This window comes from Pollachius pollachius, assembly GCF_949987615.1.
Source record: "Pollachius pollachius genome assembly, chromosome: 6".
In the NCBI taxonomy this organism is placed as follows: Eukaryota; Metazoa; Chordata; class Actinopteri; order Gadiformes; family Gadidae; genus Pollachius; species Pollachius pollachius.
Genome location: NC_136939.1, coordinates 9,016,382 through 9,033,881, shown reverse-complemented (window position 1 = coordinate 9,033,881; position 17,500 = coordinate 9,016,382). Strand labels below are relative to the sequence as shown.

Here is a 17,500-nt window from a genome sequence, read left to right as displayed (position 1 = left end):
AAAGGGAAAGACAAAGAAAAAGAGAGAGAGAGAGAGAGAGAGAGACAGAGAGAGAGTGGGATTCTGTGTGTGTCTCCGGAAACATTATTGATGTTGAAGTGATACGGGCCCTTGAGAGTGTGTAGGGGATTACTGGGGAGATAAAACACACACACACACCCACGCACACAAGCACAAACACACACAGACACACACTCGACGGCGCAGAGTGTTTAAGCTGACAGCCGGAACCTCCCCACTGTTGACACAGATGATGCCCACCATGGCACCCCTGGTCCAGTCGAGGGACGCACGCATTCAGACAGACAAGAGAGGCGGAGAGATAGACAGACCGACAGACAGACAGGCAGAGATGCATACGTACAAACAAACACACGCACACTCAGGCTCAGAGGCAAATCACCAGAGAGACTAAAAATAGACAGAGAAATGACTGCTAAAAGGTCAGTCGAGCTACGTATAGAGCGGAGCCGTGCGTACAAGTGTATGTATATTTATATATTTGAGAGGAGCCCCTTCCATCGTGTTCTTTACATCTGTTAGTAAAGAACACAATAGATCTGCTAGTCCTTTAGCTTTCACCCAAGGCCACTTCTAAAGCAGTTCATGTCAGGGCTAAGTCTTGTATTATTTAGTCAGACGCACAGACGAACACAGTTACACAATAGGCACTGAAATTCTTACGACGAAGTCCCCGGCAGTCAACTATTTAGGGCTTCATATGTTACAAAGATCTGCTACACCAAAAGTAAAATAAAAACAGATATAAACATCAGCATGCTAAAAAGTATATAAGAGGGTCATAATATAACTGACAATCATGGTAAAAAATAAAGCGTCTATCCAGGCAGGCTGAGGCCTCTGGGGGGACGTGAACACCCCTCTAACCGCCACACGATCACAGGGGCGGGCCGGGGGGAGCTCACCTTGTGCTTCCTGGCCGGGTCCCTCTCGCCGCCCTCCTTGTCCTTCCTGCTGGAGTGGGTGCACTTGGCGTCCTCTTCCTCGAAGGCGTAGGGGTCCTCCGTGGCCCCGGGCCCCCGTTCGGCGGCGGCGGCTGCCAGCAGGTACTGGTCCCGCCGCGCCCGGTACATCTGCAGCCGCTCCTCCGACACCTTCAGGGGCCACAGGGTGCCCGCCATCACCCTGGAGATGGGGGAGGGGGGGATGGGGGGGCAGGGAGGAAGGGGGAGAGGGGTGGAAAGGGTGGGGGTGGGGGAGGGAGGGAATGGGAGAGAGAGTGGAAGAGGGATAAGGAAGGAGAGGGGGGTTAGGGGGGAGGGAGGGAGAGGGTGGTGGGAGGGAGCGGGGGAGAGAGGAAGAGAGAGTGGAGGGAGAATGGGAGGGAGAGGGGGGAGAGAGAGGGAGAGGGGAGGGACGGATAGGGAGGGAGCGGGCAGATGGGGGAGGGAGAGAGGGAGAGAGAAAGTTAGAAGTGTGATTGGCTAGGGTTGAGGGAGCATAAAGAGGAACAGTTGTTCTTCTTATTGTACACCAATTGAATTAAATGCATTTAATTAACACTACCAATCTAATGTGTCTTCGGATTTACAACAGTTGCTGACCGTCACTGGCCAAAGTCCGGTCGGTAAAATCTTAGAAAAAAAATAAAAAGGTAAGGAATGTACCCTTAGCTTAGCTCTCGTGAAGGCGTTGAAATTGGTAGATTGCGACGCATTGAGTTGCGCCTTGTTTTTTTAAACCAATATCCAATGGCAATATTGGCCGATATTCTTATCTACAACACTGTGACTGCACACAATAGTGTCCTCGGGCAGAAAGCGGATGACTGTTGAAAACTGAACGCCTGCATCCCTCGTGGATAAACCTGGTGCAGAAGTGAAACTGGACCCAGAACTGAGGATCCGGCCCACTTTACCTGCGCCTCCACCTCCCAGGGAGGACAGATAGGTGGGGAGTGACGGAGGAGGAAGATGGTGTTCCCTGCATCGACCCCGCAATGACCTCCACCCAGCCTTCCCTGGGCGGTTGTACCACTCCAATCCAATAAATTAATCATCTGATTAAAGTTGATCATTGTTGCATTCGCATACCCGGGGATATGCTGTTGGTTATCATTGCCTTGCTATTGCACTTTGAAGTTCATAGTCGTAATTGTGGTCAATTATTAAGCACATTTGTGATCTCGAGTTTTTGTAGTTGGATGACAAACTATTTAGAGAAACCTCTATTAAGAGGAATGCCTGGCAGCAACCTCACACATCACAAGACTCTTAAGAATTTTACTGTGTGTCCATGTGTGTGTGTGTGTGAGGACCTAACATAGACGCCCCCCCCACCCACCCACCCACCCTGCCCACATGGAGGCAAGACGGAGATTAGCCCTTAGCCCTGTGGCAGCAGCAGGGTTTACAACACACCAGAATACCCTGACCCACTGACCCAGTAACCTGGACCCTGGGAGGGCAGGCTACTATAGACACATACACAAGCACACACACACACACACACGCGCACACACACAAAGCATCAGAAATATTGAAGTTTCCTTCGAGTAGAAAGAAATCCTTCCCTTCCCACACCAGCCCAAACTATGTTACAGCTTATTTTATGCTCTTTAGGCACAAGATGCTCAATGTATAAGCTGTCCAACTCATTAGGGTTTATGATATGTGTGTTAGGCAATGGCACTGGCACACACACACACACACACACGCATACGCGCACACTCTCTCTCTCTCGCACACACACTGCTGAGAAGAAGGGTGGCTCTGGCTGGATGTTTGGGGACCGTGATGTGTGAGGCTCTGAGAGACTGTAACTCATTCATGGACTTCAAAGTGTGAGAGTGGACCTCAATACACTTCCCTCTCCTTCCTCAAGCCAAACGCTCCCTAACACATGATCATCTTGCCTCCCCCCCCCCCCCCCCTCAACACACCTCACAGATACGTCAACATGATAGATACTATAGTGACCTTTGTTACAGAAACATGATTAAGCACAAAACATTGTGCGTAATGTTTTGAGTATTTTCAACTCCACTCAGACAGGCAAAGTGTATGTGCTTGTGCAAATGCCATGTGTGTAACTTTGTGTGTAACATGCCCTGTCTTATTGTGCCATGTGTAATTGGCGCTTGCACACTGTGTGTGTGTGTGTGTGTGTGTGTGTGTGTGTGTGTGTGTGTGTGTGTGTGTGTGTGTGTGTGTGTGTGTGTGTGTGTGTGTGTGTGTGCGACAGGGTCTCTGGTCTATTGGGATTCAAAGCGAAGTGCTGGCCGTGCACATTGGTGATGTGTGATGTCAAAAGGGCACATAGAGAGAGATTACCATGCTGTGTGTGTGCGACGAAAAGCCAGCCACAACACTCTGAGAATAAGGGAGAGGGAGAAACAGAGAGCAGGAGAGTGAGTGAGTAAGGGAGTTACAGAGAGAGACAGAGAGAAAGAGAGAAGGCGAAAGAGTTAGAGCGAGCGAGGGCGAGAGAGAGAGCGAGAGACAAAGAGAGGGCGAGAGAGCATGAGAGCGAGAGAGAGTCCGAAAGAGTGAGAGAGTGAGGGATAGAGCGAGAAAGAGAGAGAGAGAGACAGAGGGAGACTGGTCATTGTGTTCTCAGAGGCTGAGAGTGCCTGTTGACACGGAGTGTTGAAAAGGTGGGAGGGCACGGGGATGCCAAGCTCCTCGCTCGCCCAACAACATCCGTTATATCTCCCTCTCCGAATCGCCCTCTCTTGGGTGCGCCGAGCCAGTGCGACTGTGATTGTGAGTGTGAGTACGTGCGTGTGTCTGTGTGCGCGTGTGTGACTCCGCACACACGCGCGTCACTCACTCCGTGGCGGAGACGGGCTGGCCGTCCACCGAGGTCGACGACGGCGCCTCGTCGCGCATCAGCCTGTCGCCCGGCAACAGCGGCGGCGGCCGGAGCTCCGCCTCTTTCCGCCGGGGCAGGTTGAAGAAGCGCCAGGGGGTGGGCGGGCCGTCCTCCTCGGCGTGGGTGACGGCCGCGCCCACGTAGACGGTGGCCTCGGGGGTCTCTGGGTAGGCCGTGCCCGGGTGCTGATGCTGCTGATGCTGGGGGTGAGGGTGGTCGTGGCGACGGAGGCCCTGGTGGTAGTGCTGGCTCGGGGGCTCCTCCCCTTCCTTGGCGCCGGGCTCGGAGGGCGGCTGGTAGAAGTGCTGGCTGCCGGGGCCGGGGCTGCCGGGGGTCTTCCCCGCCTCGTCGCAGGGGCGGTGGGGGCTGAGCGGGGGCGGCGGGGGCGAGCCGTCCAGCTCCTCGGCGGCGTTGGAGGAGGCGCAGGAGGACACGCCGCCGCCGCCGCCGCCAGTCGCCGCGGAGCCGTGCCGATGCGGGGGAGGCGGCTTGGACAGGGTGGGCGTGTCGCCGAGGCTGGGGGCGTGGCCGGCTCGCACGGAGGAGAAGCGGTTGCCGCCGGCGCCGTTGCCGTTGGTGTCCTGGCCCCTCAGCGCCAGCCTGGCCCCGCCCCCGTTCTCCCCGTTCTCCATGGAGGGGGCGTCGTCGCAGGCGGGGGCGCGGTGGTGGAACGGCGTCTGCGGTCGCTTCTGCTGCTTGTCCGCCTTCTCTGACTTGTCGCCGCCGGCCTTGTGTTTGGTGGGAGTCTGGGAGGGTGGCCCCCCCGATGGAGGCGGAGCCAAGGCCCCGCCCGAACGCTGCTTGGCCGCCTTGTATCTGATGGGGGGGGGGGGAGAAGGGGAGGGTTGAGACAAACAGCGAGTCAGGTTAACACAACTCGTCTTTATGTTCTCCAAATGTTTTTATTTCTGTCGTTTTTGTTTTGTTGTCTTTGGGCTACTTGATGGAAACCTTCCCAGAAATATGATATCAATCACCGAAATTAACCTCGCTGCTGGCATCATGGCCCCTGCTACGCCACTCTTTTTCTGACCAATTAGCAGGCAGGGAACAACGACTTTAAACAGTGATTATGATGCAAGGGTATCGAGTTCTGAGCAGATCGAATGCACATGCACACCAAACCCACACACAAACACACACACACACACCAACACACAAACACAAGCGACAGATTCATAATGTGCTCAATACTTCACGCTGTATCTCACAAAGAGAAGACAAACAGCGCATTTATTCAAACCAAAGCCCCATCACACACACACACGCACCAACACACAGGCAGCACTACATCAGAAGGCAATGAAACTGCCAAAAGCAAAAAGCATTTCAAAGATTTGCACAGCGAATATCTGACCAAAGTGATTTACAAAAATTCCAACATAAAAAACAAGCAGCATAAAATAAATAAATACCCATATGGAGGATAAAGTAGCCTCGATGTCAACTTATAGACTTTTGTGTAAGAAGGCCTTAACGTCAAAAGAGAGCAATAACGCCTTTACGATGAAGAAGAACACACGCTCGCACACACTCGATAGCGAGAACACACAGACACACGTCAGCGCATGCAGACACACACACAGCAAGAAAGAGGGGGTTTCCCACCTCAATATCACCCAGATGTTGGAATCTTCTAGCCCATTACCAGTCTCCACACACCCACACACACACACACACACCCTTATACCCCCCCCACCACCACCATACTAACTTTGAACTGCCGCCTTCACTCCATCCAGAACACATGACCTCGGGTTTACACTGGGCCCGTGTGTTTGTGGGTGGTTGTTTGTGTTTCAGGTTGGTTTTGTTCTTGTGTGTGGGCAAGTGTACATCGGTGTACGAAGAATGTAAGAAAAGAGCATGTGGTTTGGTGGAAGGCATCAGCAAAGAGAAGCAGAGGTCACGCACACACACACACACACACACACACACACACACACACACACACACACACACACACACACACACACACACACACACACACACACACACACACACACACACACACACACACACACACACTATGAAACAGACCAAGACTGACTAAGACAGACGGATGTACATACGCACACAACTGAACCAGTAACATCGGGTGTCAAGGTGAATTGTTTGAGACAGCTCTTCAAGAGAAGACTGTGTGTGTGTGTGTGTGTGTGTGTGTGTGTTTGTGTGTGTGTGTGTGTGCGCGCGCACGTCTGTGTGTGTATTTGTGCGTCTGTGTGTGTGTGTGAGAAAGAGGAGACATTACACAGCATTCTGCTGACTGCAGCCTATTCAGCCGCGGCCCCTACAGACTGTCTCTAGGCAGGACGGGGGGCAACTGCCCTCTTGCTGCCAGACAGTCTGAGGAGCGCACAAAAAATACAACAACAAAGACGGGCGACATTTAAACCAGTGCACACATTAACCCATGCCACGTACCGCCAGTCCATTTGTCAACATTAGCAACCGTGTAGACACACACACACACTCACAAGCACAGAAACACACACGACTTCTGTTTTGCCCTGGTGGTGTCCCCAAAGTGTTCTGCCAGAGGTCGAACTTCTCTCTCTCTCTCTCTCCATCGTTCTCCCTCTTATTTTTCTCTGTCGCTATTTCTCTCCGTCTCTCTCCGTCTCTCTTTTCTCTCTGTGTCACCATTTCTCCCTGTCTCCGTCCCCCTCTCTGTACCCCTACTTCTCTTTTTTTCTCTCCCTCCATTTGTATCACTTTTTCTGTCTGCCTCTTTGGATCACCATTTCCCTCTACCTCTCTATCCCTCTCCTCATCTCTCTCCACCTCCCTGTATCCCCCTTTCACCGTCTCTCTCCATCCCTCTGTATCACTCTCATCATTTCTCTCCATCCCTCTGTATCTCTCTCCATCCCTCTGTATCACTATGTCTCTGTATCTCTCTCCCTCCCTCCATCTCTTTGCCTCACTCTTTCTCTCCGTCCCCCAGCCCTCTCAAAGTGATTCCCCTCAGAGGGGGAGGGGGGCGAATAACACAAACATACCAGCACGCCGCGATCCAAACCCCTGGCAGCGCTGTCACTTAACGCACAATGGAGATGAATGGAAAACTACGCAGAATAATACGCCTGTCACCCTCCCCGCAGACGCTCAGTTGGCCCCGAGGACCAGAGAAGCAGCTGACTCAGAGCTTCCCCGGGACCGATGGTGCCGCAGCGAACGCCCCACCGCCACCGTCGGCGTTGGCGTTGGCGTGGGAGTGGGTGGACGGGGATGTGGGGGAGGGGGGCGGTGGAGCTGGGTGGGCTCCAAGCGTTAACAGAAGGCACAGGACCGGGACGTAGATGTGTCACCTGATTTGTTGAGGGGTTTTGGCGCATTGCTTCATCACACAGCCAACGGGATCTATGCAGCTTTTTGTTTTTAAGCGACACATACTCCGCGGCGGCGGACATGTTTTTTTCTTTCCTCGCCGCCACGTTTGTGGGAGTTTCTTGGAAATACTGATATGACATCGTGACCTATTCAACGGCGATGGTTCTCAAGAAAATGCTGCTTGAACGTTTCAGAAGGGATATTGGGAGGACATTGCTTTAGAACGTCGCTGTTTTTTATTTTTATTGGACTTCAAAATAGTCTTTGTGTATACGAATACAAAAAAGAATGACTAGTGACATCGCAACAAAAGAAAACACCCACACACACGCACACCCACGCACACAATCAACAGACCCTTGTGGGATGCCTCTTCTTCTTCCTCACGCCCCTTGAGCAAGGCAATCAACTCGGCACACCAACAATCAAGCAAACGGAGAAGCCGCCTCGAACAGGCGGAGGCCGGGGAATAGAACAGTCCAAATAACAGATTAAACCAACCTTCATACAACCTCAGAGGCAATGTGAGCGTGTTTGTGTGTGTGTGCGTGTGTTTGTGTGTGTGTGTGTGTATGTGTGTGTGTGTGTGTGTGTGTGTGTGTGTGAGCGCTACCTGGAACAGTTGCAGCTGGACCTCTGCGACGGCTCCACAAAGTCCCAGGAGCCCAGCCTGTCGTTCAGATCCTCCTCACACGTTCCGTTGGTGGTGGCCGGGAACTTCCGCCTGGACGAGGAAAACAAAGACACAACATGTGAGAAAAATTGACACACGCACACACATTCAATCAAAGAATAAATGCAAAGAGGGCAGAGTAGAGTGATGGTGGTTAGGGTGATTGACTCCCAAAATAAGGGTTTTGGGATCGAATCCCAATGTTTGCAGACGACCTGTGGGCCTAACCCTTGACTTTTCGAATGAATTAGGAAATTAATTAGCACCTGGTTACTATTGACCTGTAACTAAATTCAAGCTGCTTCAGCTGCTGCATCTGATGAAATACTAAATCGTTGATTGACAAATTTGATCAACTGTACACCTGGGGTCCATTGTGAACCAACAGGGGAGTGAGAAAGAGTTTTTTTTTGGAAACCCTTCTGGAGGTGCCAGTTAATATCCCCCTGATATTCACCCTGGTACAGACACACCTGTCTGGCCTGGAGGGCAGACAGGTGTGTCTGTCCCCCTATCTCCCGAAACAGAGATGGTGTAGCGCTGTAGCACGGCTTCTGCTGCTGACGCCACCGCCAGGGCCAACTTTAATTACACCCTGGTGCCATTACATGTTTAGGCGGGCCTGGTTAAACCTATCATCATAGAAGATAATGATGTGTTACAATGTGTATGATTACTGACAATACAAAATGGTGCATCGTTTCAAATCAAAACTGTCTATATACAGGGCTGGGCGCTTATCATTCTCACGTTTATTTATCTTTTCATCTTGGAACATGAAACTGTATGAAAATGTTATTTGAGCACAAAAAAAAGATAAGTGGTGTCTCCTTAAAAGTATATATAGATCAAAAACCAGACATTGTCACATTATTGATTAATGGTAGTTTGGACAAAAAATATCCAATATATAGACCAATATATAAGACAAATAAGACCAATGTATACTATTAAGATAAATGAATCCACAGCGACTTTAAGTGAAATTAAGATACAAGCCAATCATGAGCAGGTACGGGTTAGGCATCCTGCTGAGGACATCAGGGGTCAAACCCGGTACCTTTCGTCTGGCTGGGAGACACCCAAACCAACCCTAGTGCCTGACCGGTACACTGTGACGGACACATTCACATTCTGCCCATGTGACGAGACGTACTTGTTGGGCGTCCGCTTGATGCTGCACTCCCGCCACACGCGCTCCAGCGCCTGGCCCGCCAGGCGGCGCGGGACCTTTCCCCCGTGGTGGGTGGGGGTGTCGGCGCCGAAGCCGTCCGTCACTGCCGACGACAGCCTGACCCACTTCTGGGCGGTGCGGGAGTCCACTGCACAAGGATGGGGAAAAATATCAGATACCGGTTGGGTTGGTCTTTAACGTCATGGCGTTGTTAGATGTTTTATCAATTTGTGTTTTATTTAAAAACATAAAGCTCTATCTGAACGCGACCCTCCCTCTCTCATTCTGAAGTGGACATTTGTTGACTTATGATTACTTACATTAGATGTCAAATTTTACATTGAAATTAATTTGTTTAGAAAAGATTGGTTTGATTGACCCCCTTCCTTACAATACAACAAGCATTTTCTTTAACTCTTTATGTAATTAACGTGATCAATGCCATGGAACACCACGTGGCCAATCAGCAGCCATGACTTGTGCAGGTTAATCGCAATCCATCCAATCACCTTTATTGTATTCAGCTGGTGTCCTGATTCATTAGCATTGAGTGGCTACTCCCTATATCCATAAAGCGGTAACACAAGCTCAATATATACTGGACTTATTGACATTATAAATGTTGCCTTTTAAGGAGTAACCAGACACGGCCTCACTACTCGGATAAACAACCTTGGGGCTTCAGCCAAAGACTCTGGGTGTGTGTGTGTGTTTGTGTGTGTGTGTGTGTGTGTGTGCAGTACCTGTCTGAGCTTCTTCGGGGGAGGTGGGCGGGGTCAGCGTAACCAAGGAGATGGCGGGCTCGCGCTGGGAGGCAGGCACTTGGTGTCCGGGGTAGACGGTGGTGGAGTGGGAGGAGCCGGTGGGGGGCGGGGCCGGGACGTCAGACTGGGGCACCAGGACCAGGCAGGCGGGGTAGACCATCCGCACGCCACCTGGAGACGACCCAGAGAGAGAGAGCCTTCGTCACGCCACGTGGAGCGCTCGCTCACTTAACAGAGACTAGACCAGACAGAGAAGAGTTGTCACCTAATGTGAGGTCTAGCCAAGTTATATTACATTTCTCTTTTATACTCCAGCCGGGTTTATAGCAGCGGCAAATTGGCTGGGCAGCGTTGTCACCAATTCAAAACATTATACAAAATCTCTATCATTTGGAGTAAAGTGAGTCCCCGTACAGTTAAGATATATTCCTAACTAATAAGAGAAAAATGATAATAGATACCACATTTATTGTGGTGGCATCAGATTGGAAACTAAAGCTGGGTTTATAGCCACCACACACGGCTGCGCCGCATCATCACCAATGCAGAAACACATTTGTTATCATGCCGACTAATGCCAGCACCAGCAAAGTGCTGTTTTATTCCTCTCTTTACTTTCATGAAATGTTTTTATAGAAGCCTTTATAGAAACAATAATAATTCAGGTTTTTTTGGTGGCAGCGTATCAGAAACTTAAGGCGTCATTGTCTGAAGTAGGGATCGACCGATATATCGGCCGGCCGATATTTGTGTTTTTTACATGTTTCGGTATCGGCCGATATTTTTTTCAGTATCGGCCAATTTATTTATACATATTTATTTTTTTTTGGCGTGATTTACAGACAGTTCAATAAATGTTCATTTTTTTTAATTGAGACATTGTTACATTTGTTATCATCATTGTGTCATTTTTATGATGTAAATTGAGGGAGGCTTAGCCTGGAAATCCAGACCCACATCTAGAAAGCTGTAGGGTCTGGCAACGAGTAATGAAAATGGCCCAACTCGAGGGGCGGCACCACGCATGCATTTGAAAATATCACTGGATAACACACATTGGATAACACTATGACCAATCAGAAGAATACAAGGGGTGACGTATCCACACCAGTGGAGCTAACCAATAGATAAGACTCTTGCCGTATCCGGTCGGTAAAACAGCAACGCTTTTGGCCCGCCTATATTGATACATCAATGTGATTGATTAATGTTCTGGGCCAGGGGAGGCCAAGAATGTACATGAGTATATTGCTCGTTCCCAGAGTGACTCGCTGAGCAAATTCAAATTGTGCTCCCGTGAGAACTCCGGATTTCCAGCGTATTATTGGCACCAATATCGGCTAAGGCTGATGAAAAAAAATCGGTATCGGCCCTAAAAAAAATACATATCGATCCCTAGTCTGAAGGACCACCATGTCACTCAGAGCGACGCCGTGATTGGCGCCCCGGTGGCTACTATAATCCCGGCCCCTCGGGAAAACAAACAAAAAACAAACAACAACAAAGGTGAGTCCTCACCCACGAGGACCTCCGCGGAGGCCAGCGAGTCGTCCTCCCAGTCCATGCCCTCGGCCACACCCTCCTTGGCCCCGGGGCTGATGGGATAGAACTGGTTCCACTCATCGATCAGCCGCTGCGTGGGCGGGTCCGACAGCTTGAACGACTGGCCAGTCAGCGTGCCGTTGAGGCCGAACGGACTCAGGATGACTGTGAGAGGGGGGGTCGGGGTAAGGGGGGATGGAAAAGAGGGGTGGCGGGTGATAGGGGGGGAGAGAAGAGAATATGGGTCAGCATCGGCCACCGTTCAATCCATCGGTTGGTTTATAGGAGCCACGTCTCTGCACTGAACAGCACTCTCTACACTGTTCTTCTTTTTAGGGCCCTGCCTCCTTACGTTTATAACAAATCCATTGTGTGTACTTGATTAGCTGCATTATTGTGGTGTTAACGGCTGTGTCTCTTGTTATCGTGAAGTCCTCATTCAAAATGTCATGTTATCAGCCAATTACAATTGTTGTTATATTAATATAACATTATTCATAATATATTAATGAAGTAAATTTAGCCTTTGGTTCCTTACTAAAGGATTTGAAAGAGCGGACCGCCTATAAATAATGTACCTTTTGGCCTTTTAGCCGAGATGAATTGCTCCCTTCCTTCCCTCCATGTGCTTCCTTCCTGTGGTTGTAGTCCACTTCCTCTCTTCCTTCCATTCTGTTTGCCCTGCACCACTGCTGCTTTCTTTTCCTCCTCCTGCCCAGCTCCCGCAACATAGTGTTTTTTTTTCTACCCTTTCCTTTCTCCTTCTTTCCCTTTTCACACGGGCCAGACCTGTCTCTTGTCTCGCGCCGCTCTCTCCCAACACTTACTGAATAATACGGGTGCCAATTATTGGCCAGCACTGCCCTAACTCTCCCGGAGCCAATAAACACATTGTTACAAAAAAAAAAAAAAGGATCCTGAAGTAGCTAACGGGGTGAGCACACGCACACACACACACACCCACACACACACACACACACACACCCACCCACCCACACACACACAGACACACACACACACCCACACACACACGCACACACCCACACACACACACACACCCAGACAGCCAGACACACACACTTCTCACAACAACAACAAATTGGGCAACAATTAGAGACAACGTAAAAGCGTGAAATTAGGACAACGAACGTCACTTGCACATTTTCCAAACAAGCACACTCCCTCACATCCTGCTCTTGTAATTACAGAATTACACAAGAGAGGTCCCCTATGGTTAGGACTGCGTGTGTTTGAGTGTGTGTGATCGTGTGTGTGTGTTTTGCGGGGTTGATGTATATAAATGGGCTTGAGAGGAGAGTGGCCAGGGTAAGTGTGTGAGCGACCATTTGTTAATGTCCCCCCTCGCCGCGCTCCTTCTGTGAGTGTCACTACTGGCCAAGATGGCCTTGGTGCCAGGGTATCGATCCCCCGCTACCCAGAGTGAGGAGGAGGAGGAGGAGGGTAGAGGGGAGAGAAGACAAGATGCATTAGCCGTCTCCAAGGAGAAGGAGAGCGAGTGAGAGGGGGAGAGAGAGTTGAATTGACTACAATTCCCAGAGCCGCCAAGTCTCACCTCGTAAACCTCTAAAACACCTCTTTAATTTTAATGGGGGAAGTTTCAGAGAGGACAGAGAGTGTGTGTGTGCCAACACACACATATCATAAACCCTAATGACTTGGACAGCTTATACATTGGACATCTTGTGCAAAAACAGCATAAAATGTAAGCTGTTACAGATTGTTTTGGCTGCTGTGGGAAGGAAAAAATTTCACCTATGCTGTAGTTTGGAGCAATAAAACGCTAATATTTCAGATTCTTGAAATATTAGCGTTCACATCCCTGCCTGTTTTCTGAGGATTTAATTTTTTTTCTTTAAGTGACATTTTAAAGGGCTAGCAAAGTGGCATACACACACAAAAAAGTCCCATTTACTTTAATAGAATTCTACCCTACTACCGATTCTCTTTGGTAGCCCACTCTTGAAGAACGACAGAGCATACCACAAATAACCCAAAGCCAATGGAAGAGAGCCTTGGACGATATATCAAGAGAGAGAGATAGATAAATAAAGAGAGAGAGATCAAATTCAGCACAATAATGGGAATGGTTTGCTGCCCCCAAATCACCCCTTTCTTTCCCTCTCTCTCTCTCTCTCTCTCTCTCTCTGAGCCTATACCGGGCTCCCAAAGACATGTCAGATGTGCTTGGCTCAGTGTAATGGGGATAAGAGTTCATTACATCCACTCTGCACACTTTTATGAGGTCACATCCTGTAGAGAACGAGCAGAGCAGAGCGAGAGCAAGCATGTGAGAGAGAGAGCGAGAGAGCGAGAGAGCGAGAGAGAGAGAGAGAGAGAGAGAGAGAGAGAGAGAGAAGAGAGAGAGAGAGAGATGGCCATGGAGCACTCCAAGCACACACTGAGCCAAGCTGGGGATAAGAGAGGGGAGGTATGGTGTGTGTGTGTGTGTGTGCGTGCGTGTGTGCGTGCGTGTGTGAATGAAAACGACAGAAATCCCGTTCCTGGCGGTGCTACGCTCGACGGACCAGGGCGATATAAAACCACAAGGGGGAACCGCAGGGAATAATGGACACACACACACAGTCACACACACATACATACACACTAAAAAAAACTACGTAAAAAATTGTATCGTATAAATAATAGATTTGAGTGGGATTTGATTTAGAAAGCATTGGTTTAAAACGGTAGGAAACGATTATTGACTTGATACACAATATGACCAGATAACAATAATGATGATCATACAACAATAATAATAGTACACAGGGTACTCAATCATTGACACTGAAAGATGGGATGGGGCTGTTGCCAACGCAGATCAGCTGTCACTATGGGGCAAACACAGATGAATGTAATCACCAGAAATGATTAGGAGGGATGTGTTTCTCTGAGTGAATCCTCACACTGTGTTCTAGTTTTATGCTCCAAGACTTCAACAGCTTTTGCACTTAACAGGTCATAACAGGTCTATGTTTTTTGCATGCATTGTCTAATAGTGGGTTGATATATGAAGGAACTGCACACATGTAAACACAAAACATAGTGGGATGGTTCTCCTGGTTGATTAAGAATCTGACCGAGCCTGAAACTATAAGGATATTGTTACTGCAAGGGAGAGAGAGAGAGAGAGAGAGAGAGAGAGACAGAGAGAGATAGAGAGAGAGACAGAGAGAGAAAGACAGAGAGAGAGAAAGAGAGACAGAGAGAGAGCGAGAGAGAGAGAGAGAAAGACAGAGAGAGAGAGAAAGAGAGACAGGGAGAGAGAGAGAGCGATAGCGTGCGAAAGACAGACAGCGAGAGAGACATAGCTAGAGAGAGAGAGAGACAGAGAGAGAGAGAGCGAGAGAGACAGACAGCGAGAGAGAGAAAGAGAGAGAAAGAGAGACAGAGAGACAGAGAGACAGAGACAGAGACAGACAGACAGCAAGACAGACAGCAAGACCGAGAGCGAGAGAGAGAGAGAGAGAGAGAGAGAGAGAGAGAGAGAGAGAGAGAGAGAGAGAGAGAGAGAGAGAGAATAACAGAGTATTAGAGGAGACAACGGGGGGTGGTGGAGTCTGTTTGGTGAATGGTGTAAGTGATCACTGTTATTAGGGCTGCAGGTGTGGAGGGCTGTTCTCAGACCAGCTGTCATTACAGAGGAAAGGCCTGCTGGCTGAGACCGATGCTGACCACATTTTGCCAATGTAAACACAAAAGCTCCACAAGACATGGTTTCTACTTACCAATTTGTATTCCCATATGAATTTGCATTGTGCACAATCATAATAAAAACATAATAACATAATTTTAATCAGGTAACATTGGTTTAATTACATTTCTAAATCTATGAAATAAATAAATAAACCCAGATATAATCAAATATAATAAGAATAGATGAGGGAAAAAGAAAATAAACCCAGACATAATCAAATATACTAAGAATAGATGAGGGAAAAAATAACTAAGCTTTTCTATTCAGTTTCTTTAAAAATATAAAGTATTTGTCCTTATTACATAAGCAATGTTCCTCTGCAATTAACACCAAGGCTGGTACGACGTATGTGTCGTTTGTAACACGGCTTTCCAGAAGTGCTATAATTGTTTGACAAGGTTTATAAGCGCGGAAATACAAAAAATGCAAACAAAGACTGCATGAATATAGTCGTACAGTTTCATGATTCACTCCAACCTGACCGCTGGCAGCAAATAAATTTGCTGCTCCGAGGCGCAAAACAAACTCGGTGCTGACATGATCTTGGCGACGGCTCTCAAGCGCACCACTTGGCGCTTATTTAAAGGAACGCAAAAATCCCAAACGATGACAATCTGAAGTGCACAACGCTAAGGGGTTACATGCAGCCTGATTTCACCCCCGTCCTCCGCTGAGCAGTCACGGGAGTTGCAATCATCGGAAAACACTGAAGCACCGTGCGTCCCCAGTACACAGACACGCAAATACACACACACACACCAGTCTGGATCTTCTTGCACGCACACAACCCACGCAAACACAAATGCATGTATGTATTGCATATTTGTTGCCTTATTTTGGAAACAAACGTCTATAAATCCCACTCTTGCGCAACATAGCTACACACACACACACACACACACACACACACATACATGCACGCACACACGTAAACGCACGCACACACACAAAAACACAAACACTCACACACACACACACACACACAAAACACACACACACACGGGCACACGCGCAAACACATATCCGAAGAGCGAGGGGGCCCACCTTGGAAGGGGCTGGGGGCCTGCTGGGCCAGGGTGAGGTGCTCCATGGTGAGGTGGTAGACGGGCTGGTGCTGGTTGATCTCCACGCTGGTGCACACGTTACTGTCGCCGTGCAGGAAGAAGGTGAAGGCGCACGACAGGTGCTCGCTGGAGGGGGGAGGGAGAGAGAGAGACAGAGACACAGAGGTTTGAGTCATTGGAGATTTCCCAGTGAGGTGAGGCTCACTGGGAGACGGTGACGTGTCAAACAGGTCAGTCTGTGTGATATAGTGTAGCGGGGAGGGTGTGACGGGCTGAGAGGGAGAGGGGAGGGAACACGAGGGGAGGCAATGGGGGGAAACGGAGGGTAAAGAGATTTGAGAGAGGGAGAAAGAGGGAGGGAGGAGAGAAAAAGTGAGAGAGGGTTGGCGAGAGAGACGAGGAAGAGGAGAGTTAGAGAGAGAGAGAGAGAGAGGCGAGAGAGAGACCGAGAGAGAGAGCACAGTTATCTCTCTCCCTCCTATTCATAGACAGGGTGCCAAGCAGAAAAGCCAGAACGGAGATGAAAGGCAGAGACGGAGAGTGATAGGGACCAGGAAAAGGGAGGCGATTAACAGCACACGTGCATCTTTCCCTTTCAAAGGAGAAGAGGAGAGACAAGCCCCTCCCCTTCTGTTGCATGGCGTCTGGGCATCACGACAGTGTTAACACATACACACACGATACAGGATTCAGTCAAAAGGTCGCGCACGGCACTTTAACCATGACCTGCTGCACAAAAGGGTGGGTGGGATAGTCTAATAGTTAATTCGTTTGTGTCTCCCAGCCTGAATGTTCTGGGTTCGATTCCCACTGTCAGCAATCCTCCCCGGGGAAGGAAGCATCCCTGATGTAAGAAGCCCGACGCGAGTGCAACTCAAAATCCACCGTCGGCGGCTGTGGATAAAGGCGTCTGCTACATGATTAAACAGACAATAGAGCGCCGCGTAAAGTCGCCAGAAAAACAACCGCTGATACATATTTGATTTATGAAGCGTGTTTGGCGCTCGGCACGTGCACTGAGGTGGGTCGCCCGGCGGTCGGTAGTAAACACAGCGCTTGTGTAACGCCATCTGTTCCCGGCGACGGAAGGTTAAGCCTGCCTTTAATCCACAAACAAACAGAGGGAGGAAGACTGCAGGGTTTTTTGCATTTTTTACACAGGGCTTTTTCAGGACATTATCCCACGGCAAAGGTCATTCCGGAGCAGAACTTACACTCTGCTGCAGATATTTGGTATTGACATTGTGTGTGTGCGTTTGTGTGTGTGTGCGTTTGTGAGAGTGTGTGTGTATTCATGCATGCGTGTTTCTCTAGGCTTCAGTAAAACACAAATGAAGTGGAGCGCTCTGTTACGCAACATGTGTGTCATATGCACAACGACTGTCACCCTCTCAC

The 17,500-nt window shown here is 49.3% G+C and overlaps 1 protein-coding gene across 1 annotated transcript in view; it reads right to left on the bottom strand.

Moving 5' to 3' along the window:
* med13a (mediator complex subunit 13a) overlaps positions 1-17,500 on the bottom strand; it is a 72,778-nt gene that overhangs the window by 23,594 nt on the left and 31,684 nt on the right. Inside the window, exons 4-10 of the mRNA XM_079738268.1 lie at positions 16,086-16,231; positions 11,300-11,488; positions 9,761-9,952; positions 9,000-9,165; positions 7,784-7,894; positions 3,793-4,650; positions 927-1,146 (exon numbers count right to left, since the gene is read on the bottom strand). Of these exons, the coding sequence (XP_079594394.1) occupies positions 927-1,146; positions 3,793-4,650; positions 7,784-7,894; positions 9,000-9,165; positions 9,761-9,952; positions 11,300-11,488; positions 16,086-16,231 (1,882 nt within the window). The remainder of the gene's footprint in view (positions 1-926; positions 1,147-3,792; positions 4,651-7,783; positions 7,895-8,999; positions 9,166-9,760; positions 9,953-11,299; positions 11,489-16,085; positions 16,232-17,500) is intronic.